Raw genomic sequence first — 23,089 nt, 5'->3', positions numbered from 1 at the left:
GGGAGAACTTGCAAACTCTGCACTGGCAGTACCCAGAACAGAACCCGGGTTGCTGGAGCTGTGAGGCTGCGGTGCTAACCACTGCGCCACTGTGCCACCCCAGGGGAAGAAAAAGGCACGGTGGTGGAGTTTTAATGTAAGTTGTAACAGAGAAAAGCCCCTATTTGTGAATGTCGTTGGCTGAATTCTGAAAGTATTTTCCTCCTGTCATCCATTTTGCCTTGTGGTGCTGAACTCATTGAGCAACTTCGAAATGAAATTGAGGACAGGGCCAAGTTATGGTTGTTACTGTTGCAAAGTATGCCCCAGCAGTGCAAGTTAGATCATATGCACGTGGCAAAGTTAATCTTGAGTTTTTTTTCACCAGCATACTGTGGCAGTCAGTTGATGCATGCAAGTAGATGCTATCCCGTACTGTTGCCACAGAAGGTTGTTTATCCTACAACAATACCTTCTGCATGATTTGGGCACGAGTGATTTGTTCAGCTATAAGAGGTCTTTTCAGTCCAGGATCAAACATATGCTCTGAGTTCAAACTGTTTGCACAATTCAGAAAAACCAGGTTGCCAAGCAGGCTAGTCACGTAACCAGCTGATCTGACCACGTCTGTTTGTGGATTCTCTGGTCTCAGCCGACCCTGGAATGTTTCTTCTTACACACAATACCTAGTGCTCAAAGTCCGTTGTGGGCTAAATTGGATAAGGGAAGCAACCTCTTTGTCTCCCACAAGCACTGTCTGGTAATATGCAAATGTCTTTCCAGCTACGGGCCTGGTGATTTTTTTTTTTACAAGTCCTTTCTTCACTTCAGCAGTTTTCAAATCAATGTTCATATGACAAAATTATTATGCCTCATTCTTGGCAAGTGGGGGTCTAGCATGACAAAAGCTATCTTTTTAGTATTTCATTAACTGACAAACACTTCTATAACTTGGTTTTCTGCAAGCTCAAGGTGATCCGACTTGACCTTCCTCACTAGGTTGTGGAACCCTGAGAGCTCTAAAAATCTGACTACTAGCCCTATAATTATCTCCAATATGGCAGGGTCCAGTTACACACATACTGACTCCATCCTGTTGTTAACCATCTGTTATCTGTAAATATCTGGCTCTTGCAGCTAAAAGCTCTGTTTATTCCCAAGCAATATAAGCTCAGCTAGCACGTCAAGAGTCAGCACATCACGGGGTCATTTTAATTTGCTGTACACAGGCAGATTCCGCTAGGAGAACTATTAACCGTCGGCTTCCTTACAATGCGCAAGATCGTTCAACAGCGCCGCCTCCTGAATTGAACTTTAACTTCTATATTTTTTGGCTAGCACAGAACAGTGAACTTAAATCAACCCAAGACTCCAGAACTATCCACCTTTTTTATTTTGAATTCTCCACCCCCGAGAGCTATGGATGCTCAGTTGTTGTTTATTCATGACAGAAATTGATAGATTTTTGAGTACTAAGGGAATTGGGAGATATGGGGATAATGCAGGAAAGTGGGGTTGAGGTAGGCAATCGACCATGATCTTGTTGAACTCAAAGGACCGAATGGGCTATTCTTGCTCCTGTTTCTTATGTCCTTTGGCATTTATGTTCACATGTTGTGCAGTTTGTGCTGAAGTTCTTTCATTTAAAGTTAAATTGAACAAATTATCTTTCTCCACATGAGTCAACCCCTTGCTTTTTATGGAAGGTTTTGGTGGCTGTCAGCCATCAGTTGCTATTTTGTTTATTCTGTTTACTGACTTGGTTTTTTAAAAAAAATAATTTTTTCCTGCAATGCTGTTGGAAGACACGATGAAGAATGGAATATCTAAATGGAAAACCATCTCTCCCAGTCGTGTGTGCAATCATTACCTGAAAGACTTGCTTTTATATCGTGCCTTTCATGACCACTGGACATCTCAAAGAGCTTTACAATTAAGTATTTTTGAAGTGTAGTCACTATTGTAATGTAGAAAGTGCAGCAGTCAATTTGCACACAGCAAGTTCCCACAGGCAGCAATGTGATTTTAGTGATATTGATTGAGGGATAAATATTATGCAGGACACTGGGGCTAACTCCTCTGCTCTTCTGCGAAATAGAGCCATGGGATCTTGTTACAACCAGAAGGCAGACGGGGCCTCGGCTTAACAGCTCATCAAAAAACAGCACTTCTGACAGTGCAGCAGTCCCTCAGTATTGCACTGGGCAAAGATGTTACTCCTGAATTTATTATCATATTTTTCTTGTGACTATCTTATGATCCCTAATTTTGGACTGTTCCCATAAGTGGCAAAACATCTTCTAAATATCTACCCTATCAAACCCCTACATAATATTAGAGGCCTCGGTTCTATGTAGTCTGCTACTTTATTCAGCAAAAAAATCTGTCTCAGCAGTGAGTGTATTTCAGGAGTTCCACTAAACCACAGTGCCATTTCAATAAATTTTGTGCATTTCGTTAGTGTCATGCCAATTCCACAATCCTAAAAACTGTGAACCCTGGGCCTGAGGCCTAGCATTTGGCCACAGGTGCTGTGTTTAATTCTGAGGCACGGTGGGGGGGGAGCTTATCTTTGATTCTAGGCTGGCTAAAAATTCACAAACATCAGAGAAGGACCTTTTGTGTGGTCTTGCTGCCATGATGTATTTTGGCATCTTGGACTAAACAAAATTATCAACCAAAGGATTTGGCAAAGTTGCCAGTCAAATTTCTGGATCAGCTTGCTAACTGAAAGAAGACTTTTTTAATATATATTGTTTAAAACAACATACTGTACAAATGCTTCACTAAATGAAAATGGCTATTTTTAAATTTGCAGTTAGATATGAATTGGAACATTTTAATTAAAGGAGCACTATTGTATTGAAGTGAAAAATCCCGTTACACACCTACAGATCCAAAGTTGCTGTAAAGCTAAACACATCTGAAAGTTTTCCTTTTGGATGTACATTCGCAATCTTTAAAAATCTGCTTCAAAGGTGTTGAATATCAAAGCAAAGGCTATGAGAATTACAAAATGCAAAAGAGTCAGTTGTTTGTAATTTCCTACATTGGCAGTTATTAAACATTGTTTATATATAGAATTCTCTAGTACAAGCCTACTATTGAATAGGATTGATCAAACACATTTTACACAAGGTGCACTCCACACAGCATTGACCTAGATTTTTGTTGTCATTTTGTAAGTTTTTTTTTGTAAAATATAGTTGATTAACATAAGGCAAAAAACAAAATATGACTTCAATTCAACCAGAGTTCAGCACTGACCAAGGGATGCTTTGTGTCCTTTGTGCGATTTCAGATCCAGTTAAACATCTCATAAGCTCACAGTAAAATTTGTGAACTATTACTTTTAACTCGTAAAATCTTGAATAATTCACTTTTCAATTTTCTTTTTGCATCTATCACTGCACTGATTTGTTAGGTTCTAATATTTGTACTTGTTTCTGTACTCAAACTGTTTGAGGGACATGGGGACACGGCAGGGGCACAGTCTCAATTTAAGGGCTCGATCATTTAGGACTGAGATGAGGAGAAATTTCTTCACTCATATGGTTGCGAATCTTAGGAATTGTCTGCCCCAGAGGGTTGTGGACACTCCATTGTTGAATATATTGAGACGGATGGATTTTTGACCTAGGAATCGAGGAACATAGGGACTGGAGTGGGTGGGAAAGTGGAGTTGAGACAGAAGATCAGCGATGATTGTATTGAATGGCGGAGCAGGTCCGAGGGGCCATATGGTCGGCAACTGTTTGTATTTCTCAAGTTTTGTGCTGTAAATGTCACTTGCTTCAGAGGCACCAGCTTTTGTTTGAAGTTCACATTCTGAAGCACTGACTTAGTTGAGGGCTACTCCAGCATGGTCATCTGAAATTCTGTAACACGTGAGTGAGTGTTGCGGGACATGAGCTAAAACATATTTTCTGTCTACATGTTACTCTTTTTTTTAAAAAATAAAAAACCCTCCTTTGCCTCCATGCTTGCCCTCATTCTCTTCTTGCATGCAAGCTTTCATTTTGCTGCTCACTCCTGCTGCCTACTTTTTTTTTGCTGCATTTCTGAAGAATTTAAGATTTATTATTAATTATACAGGTAACAAGCAGCCACACTACATAGACTAGATTGTACTTTCAGTTCAAAGCAAAGTTACGTTTATTCATTCAACTCGGTTTTGGTTTTATTGTGAGGCCAAGATTATTTTCCATAATAAAATATCTGGAAGTGTGATGCTCATTCCCTACTATCCTTTATATTTTTTTCACGATCCCTACAACCCACATAAAAAAAAACAAACTTGATCGTATTTTTTTTTTAACACCAAAACAGTCAGTATATACGAAGCAGAAATCAAAAGCTTGTGAATACAGAAAAAACATTAGCATTGTTTAGTTGCTGAATGTTTTCAGAAGGGGAAAAAAAAACTTGACTATAAATAGCACTTTGTGCAACTTGAGTTAAGGTTGCTGGAACCTGTATAGAATGCTGCTTAATTGCTTTGGGAAGGAGGAGAAGATAGAAGCAAAGGATGTGCCAGTGCCTGGGAGAGCCTCTTTATTTCATCAGATTAGTCATCGGTCGTGGGGGAGGTGTGGAAGGTGAACCCAGATGTGACATGCATTTTCCACTATGAAAGTATCTCTGAACAGGTGAGGTCAGTCTCCAGTTCATGCATCAGGGCCATCAAGACAGGGAGCTGGGCAGGAAACATCAGGCTGGCTAATGGAGGTTCTCGAGGGCTGCATTGTATAATGCATGTTTGCTGTTTTTGAAACTGGGTACCTAGCACCCTCTTTATACTTCAATTCAGCTATGATATTCATGCTTTCTTAACTAATTGGGCACCCATTTCATGGGACAATATAATCAATGTGGTCAAAAAAGTGGATCGGGAGTGTAATTTTTTAAAATCTGTCATATGGTTTGTCTCCATGCCTTTAATCAAATGGGGCATTGGGGCGATTTATTCCTTTCTGCATTTGATTACTTTTGTTATCCCCGACTCAGCCACCATGCCAATGCGCTTTGGAATTATCTTCCTAAACCTTTATGGTCTGCTGCCATCATCTTTACCTTCAAAAGCCTCCTGGAAACTTGTGTCTTTAACTGTGTGCTTTTAATCAACTCCCTTGACTTCTCTACTTCCTGCTCAGTGTCCATGTCTCCCTGATGTGTTTAATTATGGGAGAGTTACTTTGCAAATGAAAGTTGTTGTAATAGAAAGGCCAATAATGATACGATGCTCCATGTTAATGTCGGTATCAATTACAAATATGCAGGAACAGTCTTCCTTGCATGGATGAAATAAGGATCTGTTGTAAACAAATGCAAGCCAATTTTTAATCCATGTACTGTAAATGAGTTGTTTTAAAGGAATACACAAGATAAATCCCTAGAACGGCTGTATGCTTGTATATTTATGGTGAAAGTAAACCTATATGTTTTGTAATAAATGTTTCACCTGATGGTGAGCTTGATATCATGTTATGAAGTATTTTTATTTAGGCCATTGCTGCAGACTAGCAATAGTCTAGCTAGCTTTGCCTTAGCCAATATAATCCACTAAGCAGGATAACCATACATTTAATTGTGACGGTTCAGCACAAAGTGGGTTAAAGCAAGAAAACCTTTCTACTTGAATGCAAATCAGAACTTAAATGAGTTTTAAAAAAAATAACCAGGTTAATTGCATTTTGTAATTGTGATGATTAAAATTTAAGAACTCTTTGAAAGTCAAGTAGGAGAAGCCAGCATAGTAAGAAATCTGAATACAGGCAGTAGAATTTGGGGAGGGAGGATGTGACTGCGGTGGCAGTGAGGCCATTAGTGAGTTCAAAGGAGGGGGAGATGCACAGAAGGCTGGAGTTAGGTTTTGGAGCATTTGGGAGGAGTTGTTGGGCTGCAACAGATTGCTGAGAAAGTGATGTAAGGACAGGGTAAGTAAATGTTAGCCTGTATCTAAGCCAATAGTCCTAACTGCTGACTCGGCCAAATGGCCTGTTTGCATGTTGCATAGAACATGCACAAGCAGGCTATTCGGCCCAACAGGTTCTGTGCTGGTGTTTATGCACCATATGAGCCACGATTCACCTAGAGTATCAGTAAAGTTGCACCTTTTGTTTTCCATAGAAACCAGGAGTGGTAGAAAATTGACAAACTACATGAACAAATTTTTCTTTGAAATAAGCCAGTTTGTTGGTTTGCAGTTGCATCTATTTTCACTGGAATGCTTTTCAGACCACCTTCCATAAAGAAAGCAGAAGGCATATGTTGGCACATGCGAGGTGTCAGTTGATGAATATGAAGCAAAGATTCTCTTGCTGAGATCCCTAGTTTTCTCTTTATTCATTTCTATGTGTGAGGAACAGCTGCTTTGAGTGCAGTGCTATTACCCATGAAACTGTGCTTCAGTTTAGAATGCTGTCTTCCAGTGAGGGACCATACATGCACTTCATTTATGTGCTCTGAAAAGAGCAATCTGATCTGATTTTTGTGGCTGTAATTTGGAATCGCCATTTGTAAAATTGCTGAAATTCAAGTTGGAATGTTAGTTTAAAGAATACCCTTGATCCAGTTTGCACTGAAATGAGTTGTGAAGATGGGTAATGCATTTTTACAATTCGCTGGAGTGTTGATTTGCAGTCCACATTTACAGCTTGTGTTTTTTTTGTTTTGCAGGTTAGAGCGTGTAGCTCATTTAGAACACCAGAAACACAACAACCACCATCTTAAATATGGCAGGTAAGGATGGATGTCATGAGTTGCACATGTATGTAGATTGTACTGCTGATTTCTTCAGTATTTTCTGGAAGTGCATAGGAGCCACAGCTCCAAATCATCAGAGGGCTACTTTTCAGATATCTCATATCGCATGCAATTTCTATACACTTCCTTTGTTGCTTACGCTCTCTATTTTTAGCTAATTTTCTTATATTTCAGCAGCTCATTCTACAAGCATGGTTCTCTTGTTTTCAAGTGGTGCTGTTTGTCAACCGCTCCAGCCTAAAGGCCTGCTCAGGTCACGGGAAAAAAAAAACCCGACCCGAACCCGACAGAATCACCGGAATGTTCCCTTTACCTGTCTTGCGACGCCCAATCTGCAGGAAGCTGCAGCATGAGGGTAATGATGTCATAGAGACGCTCACTGCGCAGACTCAGAGTTTCCCTCTTTGACGTCCCCATACACGCAACTCAGGTAGGTTTTTTACTTTTAACACTTCTTGCTGTGTGTGCCGGACCCGAACCTGACACATGTCGTCTGGTTCGGGTCGGGTAGCAGGCCTTTACTCCAGCCACCTGAAACCTCCTGAACATCTCGATCCAACTTGTTCTCCCCTGCTCCTGCAGCTTAACCTCCAAGAAACCAGCATCCTGCTGATTACCGAGACAGGAGCTGATTTCAAGTTTGTTACAGCCCTTATTCTGCTCTTCCTATCTTTCTCGATTCAGTAAAGATAATAAAAGTAGAGGGAGCATGTTCAAGGATTCAAAGCCAATTCCTAGGAGCTCCACATTTCTTGAGTGGAGGTGAGTCACCAGAACCAGTCTCTCATATGATTAAAGCTCCCTTTGTGCTTCAGCTATATTTGCCGACATAAGAACACACACATCTTTGAGCAACTGAAAACATTTAAGATCCAACTGGATGCCACAGTGAAGGAACTTAAGGGTCTTGAAAGGATGAACTGAAAAGTATGGCTTCTCTCATCAGCAATTATCTTGTCTCCTGCATGAAATAGTTCTTCAGTGCACTGCTGCTGCTGTAAAACATTTTAAAATCTACATTTAAAATGCAACAACCCTTAAATAGAATGTGCTTGTTTTTCATGAAGCGATATACATTAATTAAAGCTAAAATCAATATTCTGCATTCCTCCTTCACATTCTAAATTGTATTTTATCCATGGACAACTTTTTATGTGGCCTCCTTGTCTCTAGAGACAATGGGTAAGCGCCTAGAGGTGGTCAGTGGTTTGTGGAGCAGCGCCTGGAGTGGCTATAAAGGCCAATTCTAGAGTGACAGACTCTTCCACGGGCGCTGCAGATAAAATTGGTTGGGGCTATTACACAGTTGGCTCTCTGCTTGCGCTTCTGTCTTTTTTCCTGCCAACTGCTAAATCTCTTTGACTCGCCACTCTTTAGCCCCGCCTTTATGGCTGTCTGCCAGCTCTGCCGATCACTGGCAACTGATTCCCATAACTTGTGGCCAATGTCACAAGATTTCATGTCGCGTTTGCAGATGTCTTTAAAGCGGAGACATGGACAGCCGGTGGGTCTGATACCAGTGGTGAGCTCGCTGTACAATGTGTCCTTGGGGATCCCGCCATCTTCCATGCGGCTCACGTGGCCAAGCCATCTCAAGCGCCACTGGCTCAGTAGGGTGTATATGTTGGCTGCTTAGAGGACTTCTGCGTTGGAGATATGGTCCTGCCACCTGATGCCAAGGATTCTCCGGAGGCAGCGAAGATGGAATGAGTCAGCTGCTGTTATAGTAATGCCTTAAAGTGGAATGCTATCGCTCTTGTCATGGAACGGTTTCCCCACCTAACCGTGAGACCATCGTCTAAATTGAGACATTGCCTAAGGTTAAATTTTAAATCTCCGCCTCTGTGTGCCCGCCTCCTCTCTCTCTCGGCGTCTCTACCACCAAAAGGATTCCACCTCCATTTCAGCAAAAGGAAATTGAAATGCAGTAATCAACATTCTTGCTATATGCCCTTAAGAATAATGACACAAACACAAAAATCCCAGTCTGCCTCCAGCAACTCTCACCACCTCTTCGGTGTCCCTCAACTTATTTTGACTCGCAAGTGCACCCACTCACACTGTACGGACATTTTCTATCCCCACCACCTGTGGCGACAACCCCTCACTACCTGCTCTCTCCTGGGTGGAAAGGAAGTGGCCCGAGAAATAGTGGATGCATTGGTGGTCATCTTCCAAGATTCTATAGACTCTGGAACTGTTCCTACAGATTGGAGGGTAGCTAATGTAACCCCACTATTTAAAAAGGGAGGTAGACAGAAAGCAGGGAATTATAGACCAGTCAGCCTGACGTCGGTAGTGGGGAAAATTCTAGAGTCCATTATCAAAGATTTTATAGCAGAGGACTTGGAGAACAGTGGTAGAATGGGGCAGAGTCAGCATGGATTTACGAAAGGGAAATCATGCTTGACAAATCTACTAGAATTCTTCGAGGATGTAACCAGTAGAGTTGATGAGGGGGAGCCGGTGGATGTGGTTTATTTGGACTTTCAGAAGGCTTTCGACGAAGTCCCACATAAGAGATGAGCATGCAAAAGTAAAGCTCATGGGATTGGGGGTAGTGTATTGTGATGGATAGAAAATTGGTTGGTGGACAGGAAACAAAGAGCAGGGATAAATGGGTCTTTTTCCGAATGGCAGGCAGTGACTAATGGGGTACCACAGGGATCGGTGCTAGGACCCCAGCTATTCACAATATATATTAATGATTTAGATGAGGGAACTAGATGTAATATCTCTAAATTTGCAGATGACACAAAACTGGGTGGGAGGGTGAGTTGTGAGGAGGATGCAGGGAGGCTTCAGGGTGATTTGGACAAGTTGAGTGAGTGGGCTAATGCATGGCAGATGCAGTACAATGTGGATAAATGTGAGGTTATCCACTTTGGTAGCAAAAACAGGAAGGCAGATTATTATCTGAACAGCTATAAACTGAGAGAGGGGAATATGCAGCGAGACCTGGGTGTTCTCGTACACCAGTCGCTGAAGGTAAGCATGCAGGCGCAACAGGCGGTAAAAAAGGCAAATGGTATGTTGCCCTTCATAGTGAGAGGATTCGAGTACAGGAGCAGGGATGTCTTGCTGCAATTATACAGGGCCTTGGTGAGGCCACACCTGGAATATTGTGTGCAGTTTGGTCTCCTTATCTGAGGAAGGATGTTCTTGCTATATTATATTCGCTGGAGTTCAGAAGAGTGAGGGGGATCTCATAGAAACCTATAATATTCTGACAGGACATGACAGGGTAGATGCAGGAAGGATGTTCCCGATGGTGGGGGAGTCCAGAACCAGGGGTCATAGTCTAAGGATACGGGGTAAACCTTTCAGGACTGAGATGAGGAGAAATATCTTCACCCAGAGAGTGGTGAGCCTGTGGAATTCGCTACCACAGAAAGCAGTTGAAGCCAAAACATTGTATGTTTTCAAGAAGGAGTTAGATATAGCTCTTGGGTCTAAAGGGATCAAAGGGTATGGGGGGAAAGCGGGAACAGGTTATTGAGTTGGATGATCAGCCATGATCATAATGAATGGCCTAATCCTGCTCCTATTTTCTATGTCTGTCCTCTCCTCTAGGGAAGAGACAACCTCTGGCAAAGCTGTTGAAGTGGAGGAGAGAGAATGAGACAGTGCTTTCAGCCTACATGGAAATGGTGTGGACCAGAGCATGTTCAAGTTGGGGTTGTGATGAGGTGGAAGGAAACCCTGTTGAATGAGTGGGGCAGAATAGAGAAGGAAATGCAACTCAATTATCTGGGAATGTGGTTGGGGACATGTTGAGCAAGAAGCATCCATTTTAAAAGAGGGAGAGAGAGACCCCCGCTGAGACATGATAGACAAGAGAAAGCTTGTTGAAAGGGGGAGAGACTCAGGACGGTCAGTTGCTGTCACGACTAAGGCCCAGTATAAAGCAGCATATCCTCTGACTCAGCAATCCCAACAATAGCACCTATAATCCACCAGTATTAATAAACTGCAAATACTTGAATTACTTCAAACCTTACTTCATGTTTGCAATAATCTACTGGACCTTTTTTGTTTTCTAGAAAACAATTTTCCACCGCTCCCAAAGTTCATTCCATTGAAGCCATGTTTTTACCAGGATTTTAATGAGATTCCAGAGCCACACAAGGTCCTGGCAAAACGCATTTACTACCTTTGGATGCGTGAGTACAACAGCTATATCACAAGTGAATGTGAATGCAGTCGAGATGTGCTGTGGACCCTTGTAACATGCCTCTAACCTTCCAAACATTGTTACAATCCCTTTACTTTCTCATTCAGTGAACTTGCTATTGATTTTGCCTATATTTCAAAACTATTAAATCTCCATTCAATATCTATGCCATAGAATTAGTGCAATGCAATTTCACTACTTAAATGTTGTAATGTTCTGTCCTTGTAAACTGATATCTTCTGTGTTGATTAAAATATATACAATTATGCCTTTAAATAAGTTGGGGGAAGGGTCTAGATGGCACAGTGGATTGTAGAATAGTGTTTTATCTCTGGAATTCCAATACAAATCCAGCCTCTACAGGTAGAATCCAAATCTCCATATGGGTTGATGGGTCTCCTGAAATTGGTGTGAGCAATTTTAGCTTCTCTGCATGGCCCCACAGCTGAAGACACCACACACTTTAGCTCTACATTGGTATTGACAGCAACCACGGTAATAACTTATGCAGCGCCTGAATAATTAGTGTTGCTACTAAGGTCCAGATTTGTTTGAGCACCGCAAAGGGAGCATTCCTCTGCTTCTGACCTGAAAGGGATGATGCTAACAGTCGACGGGAATTTGGAAGCAATTGTTCCAGATGCCAGGTAGCTATTTGTCACTTTGATCAGTGCAATGCTTGTCATTAGATGCTTCTTTGAAAAAAGTATAGATATATTTTGGAGCTCAATTTCATTATATCTTGAAGTTTCAAATGTCAGATTTCATGAACCTTAGGACCCTTACAAACTCTCAAATGTTGCAAGCCCACTGCAAATACACTGCCTGTTGTCTAGCCTTGCAAGGGTTATGTTTAGGATGATTTTGATATCAGAAGATGGATACCCAACCTGTTTGTTCAGTCTGGGTCAAGACAAGAGCTTCTTGCCTATGGGTTGCAATGGAATTACTGTTTTGAGGATCTGGGACTTTTGTTGCAGCAGTGATGGTTTTCTCCCACCCTCTCAAAAATAATTGTCACTTCAATTTCTGTCCAATTATATAATTGCAGCAAGAATCCTCTGAACTGTGTCGTTAGTGCTGCCACCCAAATTGTCAGTTGTGGACTATCTCCAATCCACGATGATTGTAACAGATTTATTAACCTTACATAGAGCAAATGTTTTGAACAATAGTTAAGCATAGTGGAATTTTTGTTTTCATTTTACACATGAAATGCTCATTCAATTTAAAACAAAAACTATTTGACGGGTAAATTTGGTAGACAAGTTAATAAAGAGGATCTCTCAATAGAACTGATTTATGTGAAGTCTCCTTTCTTTAGCTGAAAGTCTCTCCCCAAACTTTAGTCTGGTTGAGACCAGCTATCCATAAGGTTCAGAAAAGGGATTGATAGCACTGCTTTAACCGGAAGTGACATTCTTCTTTCTCTGGTGGCCTCATCCCTCTGATTAGGACACGATCTTTTGATAATACTTGGTTCAGAGGGTCTGGCGCTCATCTGTTAACTCTTAGATCTATCCCATTTATTTATTGCAAAATTTCTCCCATCCTAGACAGCTGGTGTCTATTCTTTCTGAGAGCAGGTATTTACATGTTTATTTTCACTGTTTCAGCAATGGGACTCGATTCATTTAATTGAGCATGCAGCTTTTGTAGTTTTCTTTTTTTTTTTCCAAAGTTGTTTCCATAAAACTTTTTATGATCAGCTTTATTTCTACTTTAAGCCATAAAACTGCAGAAAGCAAATACATACTCCAACTACATCAGGCAATTTTTAAAAATACACAATACAGCTGCACATAGCAACACCAGGGCAGTCAGGATGAAACAGACTGAACAGATTCTAGAGTACGATGCACCGATGTAGTTTGCACTTCCAATTGTGCCTTTCTGTAGAAGACAGAGTTGAGTATACTTAAATGACTAAAAGCTTGTAAGCAGGCACAAAAAGTAATTGGGAATGTTGGCATTAATCTTGAGGGGGCTGGAATACAAATGGAAGGAAATTATGCTTCGATTGTATGACACCTTGGTCTGATCCCAATTGGAATTCTGCATTCAGTTCTGGGTATCACCCCTTAGCCCTTCGAGGCTGTACAGCACGCATCACCAGAAGGGTACCAGGGCTTAAATGGTTAAATCATGAGTGTTGATGACATAAACATAGCCTGTATTTCTTTTGCGCTTGGAAGGTCTAATCAAGGTATTTAAAGTGTTAAGAGAATTTGATAAGTAGAGAGCAACCATTTCGTCTGGCGGGAGAATGCAGAACAAGGGGACACGGCCTTAAAATTAGAGCTAGGCCATTCAGGAGTAAAATCAGGATACACTTTTTCACCCTAAGGCAGTGGAAATTTGGAACTTTCTTCCCCCAAAAGGCTGTATATGCTGAGGGTCAATTCTCACTTTCAATACTGAGTGATTGCTTTACCTGACAAAAATCTATCAATCAAGGGATATGGAGCAAAGGTGCGTAGATAGAGGTAAACTGAGGTACACTGTCGATAGAATAGGCTCCAGGGGCTGAATGGACTACCCCTGTTCCTAAAAAGCACATGATACAGCAGTTGGCTCCTAGATAGTTAATCTTTAAAGTTAGGAGAGGGCTGGGGAAACCTTCGCGCTCTCCTTTCCCTCACATGATTCAGAACCTGGTCTACCTGGAAACATTTTAAACTTGATTTTCCACCGATTTGGAACTGCGATCCTTTCAATATTATAAAACAATTTGAGATGGGTCTTGTACATCTTGTTGCAGTGATTTGTCATGCAGGCCCCCACCTTCCAAGAATGAGGCACATTAATTTTGTCACATTAAACTTCAAGTTGTTGCTGGGAAGAAGAGAGGACCTGTTACAAGGAATTGCCAGTCCCCTGGCCGGAAATACATTTTTGCATATTGGCAAACGGTCTTGGAACAAAGGAGCTATCCTGTGCTCCCATACGATACACAGAAGAGACTTGATCAAACCAGTTGGTCACGTGACCACCTGCTGGCCATCTTGGGGAGTTTTAAATTGGGGAAACAGTGTTTGAAGACAGAAAGCTCTTGGCTCCTGGACTGAAGCAGACCTCCTCTCGCCCTGTCTGCTCCCATCTCTTCCTCACCAGCTTTGGAATCCATTGAAGACACATGAACCCCAAGAGTGAAAAGTCTCCTACAGCGAACAAGGTTTAAGAAGAATACTGGACCCCAATGAAAAGCATGAAATACTTACAAGCAAGGACTGTACCGTGAGCTCTAACAACCGTAACAGCTCTTCAGTTTTTGCCTCAAACCTTTCCACTTTATTTTTTTTCTTCTGTTTTCTGTTCTTATTTGCATGTGTGTATCAAACATGAATGCTAGCATGGGGCGTGGCGTGGCATGTATCTGTAGGTGTTAACCGAATTAGAGTTTTAAGTTTAATAAGTTTTACTTTTCTTTAAACCTAAGAAAACCTTTTGTGCTTATTTCTTTTCCTTATAATTGGAAAGCGATGAACAAGAATTCACCAAGGAGGAGCTAAAAACAGTGTTTTTAAAAAGTAAAACCCTGTTGCAGTAAGATGAGGTGAAGGCTGAGAGGGACCCTTAGACACCTTTCTCACCTGGTCGTAAAAAGGCAAAAAGCACAGTGGAAGAGTGGAATGCAGTTAGTTGTCCTACTGCAGTACTTGATATCTGCTGCTGGATGGTGCTGTTTACTTGTTAATTCACATGGCCTTTTAATAGCAGATACCTGATAGAGTACATTTACTGCAATTTTTTGTTGACATTGCTGGCTCCTGAACCAGTGTGTCCTCTTTGGCTTGAGACTGTTTGCATTGTGACTCTGGCCCTGCAACAATAAAGATATTGGCTATTGTGCTAATAAATTGCTCGTTCAGATGGTTTTTTTTAAAATGAATGAAATAATAGTTTTGCTACGTGAAGAAGTTCTCTGTTTAAAAATAATGTATGATTTTAAATCTCTGGTTATCGTGACTCATAATGCCTGTTCAGTCTTATAAAATAAAAGGTATCATCCGTAATCAAAGCTAGAGTACAAAAATTTAGTCTGTTCAAAATATTTACTTTTAAAACATCTTTCTGAATTAAATACTGCTTGAGAATTACTTGGATAGTCCTAATGCTTTGATTGCTGAATAGCATTTCTGTGATAAGTTATATAGAATGAGTAATATTTTTCTTATTGAAATGCACTATTCTCAGTGTTAATGGAATTTTAGACAATGCTTCAAGCAGTGTATATCCTGAGTGCTCTGAAATGTACTTCATGCTTCAACAGAAGCACTGTGCTATATTACGTTATCTGGCATAAAACTATTATATGTAATAACTTCAATCCTAGCCAATTAAATACTTCTGTGTAGCCACAGTTGTAATGTAGGGTAACAGTTTTGCGTAGCAAATTCTCACAAGCAGCAATGAGATATATGACCCAGATAATCTGGTTTAAGTGAAAACGGAAAGTGCCGGAAATGCTCTGTGGAGAGATGCTGCCAGACCTGCTGAGTATTTCCGGCACTTTCTGTTTTCATGAGTTCCAGCATCCGCAGTACTTTTCTCTGGTTTAAGTGATGTTGGTTGAGGGATAAATATCGACAGGGCACGAAGAAAACTCCCTTGCTCTTCTTTTGAACAGTGCCATTGAAATGTTTTATGTCCACTTGAGAGAGTAGTTGACCCAAATTTTAAAATCTCAAACAAAACACAGCAGCTCTGGCAATGCAGCACTCCCTCAGTACTGCACTGACATGTCAATCTAAATAATGTGCTCAAGTCTCTGAAACTTGAGCCCACGATCTTCTAGCTTTGAGCTGGGAATGTACCACTGAGCCAAGACTGAAGCCCTCGAGTTACTCTAAATTCTGTTTGATTGTCGAGCTTTTCCTAGCTTCATTTGTTAGGAGCTGTGCTCCACATGACTACTGCATTCTACTTGACTGAAGTGAGCCACAGTAACTGTTGTTAGCACTCAGGCATGCTCCACTAATTTATTTCTGGATCCAAAGGCCAAAAGGTGAGTTGAAGCACAGAATTAATTGTGTTTGTGTGCTGTTACTTTTACAGCAGAGATCTGTTAGTATGGTTAGTTGCTGCCTGTTAAAATTTATTTTGGGGGAAGGGAAGGAGAGGAAATGCAGCCACTTGAACCCTATTGGTCGAATGCTATATTCCTTACCATTGCCCTCTGCCCTAATATTTTTATGCTCCTTTTTTAATTTTATAGATGTAATTTCAGTTCTTGGACTCAAAGTAATTTTTCATGGTACCTGGCAGCCAAGGCCAACTTAAACCACATGCATTTTCAGTGCCTAAATTGTCTTTTTGAAACAAAATGCAATATTGAATTTGAATGCCCTATATTTAAAATCAATTTCGAAACTCTCCTGAAGATGGCAGGGTTTACGGTATAGTGCAGTAAAATATGCCCAACTTCAGGCATGCATATGTTTCCCAACACTTTTTTTTTAAAAGAATCTTTTTAACGAGATTTTGTACGGTTACAATGGTCTGGGTTTTCACATGGGGGTTGCTGAGTTTGTTCCTCTGTCACCTGATTTTTGAATTTTTTTTTCCCTGTTTAAACTTGCTTTATGCTGATGTGTGTTTTCTGCAGTTTTCGTTTTCCTTTGGCTGTCTGGCCAGAAGTTAAGAAAAGGGATCCACAGGGACTTCGTAATACTGATGTCAGTTCCCTGAGGGTATGTTAATGTTTGCAGTGGAGGTTCCCCATACATAAAAATTTGAACACTGCAGATACGGAACTAGTAATCAAGTAGTAATCAATTCACTCCAGAATTGGCCTTTATAGCCACTCCAGGCGCTGCTTCACAAACCACTGACCACCTCCAGGCGCGTATCCATTGTCTCTCGCGATAAGGAGGCCCAAAAGAATCAAGTAGGAGCGTTCAGTTAAAAATAACTCCAAACTGGTAAGGAGCCGACAGTTTGGCTCTAGTTTAAGCTGATGTTGATGGAAAGTTATGGAGAGGTGAACAATTACTACAGATTACACAAATGGAAAAGATCTGGAAATTAAAAAGCTTGGGAATGATCCTTTTACTATCAACTGGGGGAGAAGTTGGACCATTTAATGAGATTCTAGTTGCAATTTTGCGAGTAAGACGTAGAAACACCGTGCACTTTAGGATTATAAATGCAAGGTAGCTAATCTAGTCAGTGTGCTGAAAATCTCATTAGAAATCTGAATAATCAAGTAATTTCAGATAGAAAATACTGTGACCCAGTGTGTTCTCAAGTGATTCACAGCAGTGATTTAGGATGTTTCTGGTAATAGTAATTTTACAGTAGAGTTTGATTAATGAGATAACTCAGTCTCAGTGTTCTACTTGTGTTGCTTTCATTCATACTTCAGTTGTCATTGTTATTGAGAACACTTAGAACTTAAAATCCAACCTACAGGAGTAAATTGTAAAGTTATATGGAGATGACTAACACTAATTAGAATTTTTTAATGTAATGTGTAAATGTGCTTCCAAAGAGATTCAGACAGTTCTTAACACAATCAATTTTTAGCAGGAGGTCAAAATGTATGTCTGTTTAAAATTTTGTTTAAAACTTGCCTACTTAAAATATTCTTGACCGTCTTATGAATAAATTTTATGTTTTTGGATGAATTAAAGAATACAGTTCTCTCTTCAATAGTATGTGAATTATTCTCAGCACATGGACTACCCCCACCTCTCTAACTTTATTTTTGTCAGAATGGCAAGCTGTGAAGCTGAAGTTTTTCCTGCGATCTCTTGCCCTGTTGCTTCATTGTGGAGCCAAGCAAGCTTCACTGTTGCAAGATTTTCTTTCTGCAACATAAGGTCAAAACTCTACTCGCATGAAATATAATTCTGAAAGAACATCACTAGGCTACAGCTTGGGATGGGAAGCGATAGTTATAAGGGGAGAAGTGAGAAACATAATTTCTACTGGAACAACTAAGAGGAGATTTAATGGAGGCTTTTAAAATTATACAGGATTTAATAGGAATAAAACTATTTCTTCTAGTTAGTCATACACGATACAGGGAGGCCATTGGGACCATCATGTCTGTGCCAGCTCTGAAAGAGCTATCCAATTAGTCCCTCTTCTGTTTTCCCTGCAATTTTTTCCCCCTTCAAATATGTATCCAATTCCCTTTTGAAAGGTACGATTGAATCTGCTTCCACCGCACTTTCAGGCAGTGCATTCCATAACATCATATGTTTAAAAAAAACATTCTCTCCTCTGTTTCCTTTGACAGTTACCTCCTGTAAATTTATTGCACTATATGCATATTTTCTCAATCTTTTTAACAGTGCAAATCTTGCACCTGTAAGTGACAAGAATTTTAAAATTGTTTGAGAAAGAAAAGCAAGATTGGGAAAGATTGTTTTGGACAGTTTCTTTTTATATTTGAGCAAAAAATCCTTTGAACATTTAGTAGTTAAAGCAGTAACCATGGCCTCTTTTAAGAGAAAATTGATGAACATGAATAGAGTAGGTGCAAGCTAATGGGGAGAAAGCAGGACAATGGATTTAGTTTCAGATGGTGCCAGCAGAAAGCTGGCACAGACAAGCTGCATCACATGGTGGGTTCCTGTGCTGTAATTCTGTGACTTGTGTAAGGAATCTGATATCTGTTACAGTTTCGGCTTCTTCTCGACACCTTTTACTCATTTAATGAGCTTCACCGCACTTTCTATAACAGATTGAGTCTCACGAACTGAAGCCTGTCTTTATTCTCTATTGGGACCTTACTGTGCACAAATTAACTGCCATTTCCCTATATTACAGAAGTCACTGCATTTCAGAAGTACTTCGCAGAAACTGTTTGGGATGTCTTGAGATATGCGAGTTGATGCATTCTATATTTGGGCTGACGATTAGCCCCGATTTGGGGAAAGTTTCTTACTGGAAAATACATGAGATTAAATGACACACCTTGAAACTAGTGTTTTAGATTTTCTTTTAACAAGGATCAACAGAAGCAAAAAGACAGATAAAATACTAAACAGCACAAAACATGTAAGGGCAGTGGATGTTAACACAGGATTAATGTGCTTTTTATCAATATAATTTTTTTCTCAAACTGTAATGGGTCAATTTTTTTCAACTGCTCCTTTTGCATCAGTAGATTGAGCCTTTACTTCCCGTTGGGATTTTCTGAATGAGATCTTAAAAACATGCAATGCATGAGCCACAAACGTCTTGAACAGAAACAAGGTCTGGTAGTCAGAACTGTCCTATTTATCCCACAAAGGTCTTTCATGTAAAAGTATTTCTTCATGAAGTAGTGAAGCATTACCAGTTTTAACCATCTTCACACCTTTTTGTAGACAAGGAATAATGACTTCTAATTGCTCGTTTCCCCAGCATCATTCTGTTTATTTTCACACCTGACGGGGTTCAGAAATTACATTTTGGTTGAAACAAGTCTACAGCCATTAACATTTTTAGTCTGCTCACAACCATATCGCAGTTAAATACGGCTTAATATTTATACCCCTTTTTCACAACTCTACTCTTTTTGGCCTTCCAACCAACCCTAGAAGTGGCAGCTAACTCAATTTTTGAATGTAATTACGCATTTTAAACATGAAATATGTAAAGTAATATAAATATAAACATAATATTTTAAACACTCACCAAAGTAGCTTCATTTTAAATCCTCTTTTCTCCAACTTCGCCAGCATCTGTCCTCCATTTTGTTATTAGCAAGGAGAGCAGAGACCACTTTTAAGGCCTGAGCTGCTTAAATCTACATACTACCAAAGGCAGAAATTCCTGTTCCTGTCGCACACCCGCAGAGAATTATTGGGCTAGGTGAACGGGCAGAAAATTAAGTCCTGCACGTGTATTATTGGATTAGAAGCATATTTGTTCTGCTGAAATGTAGTCTTATCAATTTTGTCAATTTCCAGTGAACATCTATCAGTTCTTTTACTGAATGCTCAAAAACTGACTTTGGTGGGGTCAAAAAGCACAATTGTATCGACCTCCTTTGGTACTGTAATTACTATCTCTTTTTCAAGGTTGCAGTATCTTTCATTTAGTTTTTTGCTGCAGAAATCGACTGGAGTTCTGAAAGGATTAATAAATTGCTTCCAAACTTACTATGTGACAGAATTTGCAGTTGTCTAGTTTAGATATATTAAACTTTGGCACCTGAAGATGCAGCATTGTGTATTAAATCATCTTGTTCTGGTTAACAGTGCAAATTACATTTGAATCGATAGACACTAGATGGCAGTATGTTGCCATTTTTAGCAGCAATTGATTAAATATCTAGTGTCTGGATGTCACAATGGTATTCAACTCAAGCAAATTACATGAAGCCCAAAAAAAATACTTTGACCTTAAATAGGTTAAAATTTGATTTCAGCCACTTATTATTGGATGTTGAGTTTAGTTTCAGTCTTGTCTGGTAGTAGCATTAATTGGAAGAAAAACCCTCTGTCTCTAACTTTCTCAAGCTATATAACCCTCTGCAAACTCTCTGTTCCTCCAACTCTGGTCTCGTGCAGCTCCCACTCCCTTTGCCCCACACATTGGCCCCTGTGCCTTCAGTTGTCTGGGTCCTACTGTCTGGAATTCTCTTCCTATATATAGTTGCAAATTGTTGGTTTTCCTGTCCATTTCTCTTTCCCACCCACCCTCCAAAAGGAAACCTTTTGCTTCTAGTCAGAGCAAAACACTCATCAGACTGTTGGAATTAAAGAGAGTGAACTAATTAATGTACAAACTGATATTGTCTAAGGTAAAGCTATTTGCAACGTAAGTTAGTGGTCTGCAAGAGGCGCTATTGGACAGCTAAGTGACTGATCCCAGCTGTTGAGTGATGGGGAGGCTGTTTTCCTGCATCTATGCACAGTAGTTGGACTGAGTTCAAGATACCATTGAGCAAAGGATTATAGCATGATGATGATACAAATACCCTGGGATCTTATGTACTTTCAGATGTCCTGAACAGTGAGCGCAGAACACAGTGTCCAGCAAGGAAAATCCATCCAAACCTGCAGTCTGTTGCAGTCCACAGATGAGCATATTCTATCGAGGCTCAATTTTGACATGCACTGTGGGGAAAATCCTCACTTTTTGATATTGGCCATGTTATAATTGCACTTCTTTTCCTCTTCATTTAAATGTTTGTGTAATTTGATTTCTCCCAGTAGTTGGTGCTTGATTTGCACAGTCTTTTTACCCCACTTTTTACAATTAATTTTTCAGGTCCCCTTTCATCAAAATCTACAATCTACACAGAACTTGATATTACAAATTTTTTTTTTTAAAGCCACTGCATGGTGATTTTGCAGTACCTGGCTCTGGTATTTCAAACAGGTTATGTACAGTGGTACATGTGAAATAGAGACAATGTACTATCTAACAAGACGAAAGCATAACTTAGAAATATTCTCGTGGTATATTTCTAACTATGACGATTGTTCTCTAAGGGATGTTGTAACAATGTTTGTTTTTGTGTGTGACTTCTGATGTGTTGAATTACTGACTCACTAACTAATATAACTGCTTTGCATGGAGGTCAGCTGATCAATTATAATTTTGTTTCAAAAATTAGCTTTTTATATATTTAAAAATTATTCCTTTTGCAAGCTGATGTCAAAAATACAATGCTGCACAGATGTTTGTTGAGCTACATCTCCGCACTCTGGGATTTCATTAGAACAGAAGATGCCTCATTCCTTTGAGTATTCAATGTCCTCTGCAGTATTCGCACTGCTGGTTCTGTGATCTAACATACGACAAACATACTTTCAGCAAGTTGAGAACTGAGGTTTTCAAACTGGGTCTAACCAAAGATCCTAAAGGTTCCATATATAGCCATCAGAAATTGGGAAATTTCCCTTCAAAGTGAACAAGGCTGTTAGAGATCTTCAAAATTAGGAAGGGTTTTGATGAGGTACAATGCCTATACTATTTGGTGAGTTGATCACTAGAGGGCATGTTAGAATTGGGAATGCTGTACTTAAAGTTGCAATAGAAACAATTCAATATAGGTTTTAATGGGGAAGTAGATTAACATTTTGGAAGAGTAAAATTTAGAAGGAAAGGGCAGGAGAGTGGGATGATGTGGATAGCTTTCAGAGAACTGGCGGCAGGCGTAATGATCCGAATGGCCTCCTTTTTTGGTTCTGTAACATTTTTATGCTTCTGACCACACTTCTATCCATCTGGGCTAGGCACACTCCTTGTTGTGAGCACAGACTCTGCTCTTTTTTTCTCTTAGCTTACCAGCACGTTATTTCTGTTGCAACATGCCACTTTTCTGCAATGATCGCCTTTGCATAGCCATTGTTGTCTTTTGGGCAGATGATTGCTGGAGTGTGTCAATGTTTACAGGGAGTCACCCATGTCAAACCACTGCTTTAGAGATAAAATTTCGTGCTCGGCTTGACTTTCAGCTCTTCTTCCATCGCATCCGCCACCGGGCTCACTTCGTTAACCAGGAGTCCTCCCCCCCGATCAGCAGACCCATTCACCCGCCTTCAGCATTCTCCCTCTACCTGGACCCCTCCCTCTGGCCTCTTACCCGCTCTTGATCTTTTCATTGAAAACTGTCGGTGAGACATTGGTCATCTCAATTTCTCTGCCCTCCTCACTCGCTCTAACCTGTCCCCCTCTGAACATGCCGTACTCTGTACTCTCGGGTCTAACCCTGACGTTGTCATCCAACCTGCAGACATGGGTGGTGCTGTTGTATGGCGTATCAACCTCTACCTTGTAGAGGCTCAGTGCCAACTCTCACACGTCTTCCTACTTCCCCCACACCATGACCCCACCACCGAACATCAAGCTACTGTCCACAGGACTGTCACTGACCTCATCTCTTCTGGAGATCTTCCCTCTACAGCTTCCAACCTCATAGTCCCGCAACCCCAGACAGCCCGCTTCTACGTCCTTCCCAAAATCCACAAACCAGACTGTCCTGGCAGGCCCATTGTTTCAGCCTGTTCTTGCCCGACTGAACTTATTTTTTCCTATCTTGACTATCTTTTCTCCGCTGGTGCAGTCTCTTCCCTCCTACATCCGTGACTCTTCTGACGCCCTATGTCATTTTGACAATTTCCAGTTTCCTGGTCCCAACCGCCTCCCCTTCACTATGGACGTTCAATCCCTCTACACTTCCGTCCCCTACCAGGACGGTTTGAGGGCTCTCCGCTTCTTCGT

The 23,089-nt window shown here is 40.5% G+C and overlaps 1 protein-coding gene across 2 annotated transcripts in view; it reads left to right on the top strand.

Moving 5' to 3' along the window:
• The window catches only part of scamp5a (secretory carrier membrane protein 5a), a 61,849-nt gene that overhangs the window by 3,636 nt on the left and 35,124 nt on the right, over positions 1-23,089 (top strand). The window contains exons 2-4 of one of the 2 annotated variants that reach the window (XM_068015435.1): positions 6,658-6,720; positions 6,922-7,174; positions 10,788-10,907. In XM_068015435.1, the coding sequence (XP_067871536.1) occupies positions 10,904-10,907 (4 nt within the window). In that variant the 5' untranslated portion in view covers positions 6,658-6,720; positions 6,922-7,174; positions 10,788-10,903. The remainder of the gene's footprint in view (positions 1-6,657; positions 6,721-6,921; positions 7,175-10,787; positions 10,908-23,089) is intronic. The other variant, XM_068015434.1, reaches the window with a different exon arrangement.

This window comes from Heterodontus francisci, chromosome 35 (assembly GCF_036365525.1).
Source record: "Heterodontus francisci isolate sHetFra1 chromosome 35, sHetFra1.hap1, whole genome shotgun sequence".
NCBI lineage: Eukaryota > Metazoa > Chordata > Chondrichthyes > Heterodontiformes > Heterodontidae > Heterodontus > Heterodontus francisci.
The sequence above is the reverse complement of the archived record's forward strand: the minus strand, read 5'-3'. Positions and strand labels throughout refer to the sequence as shown.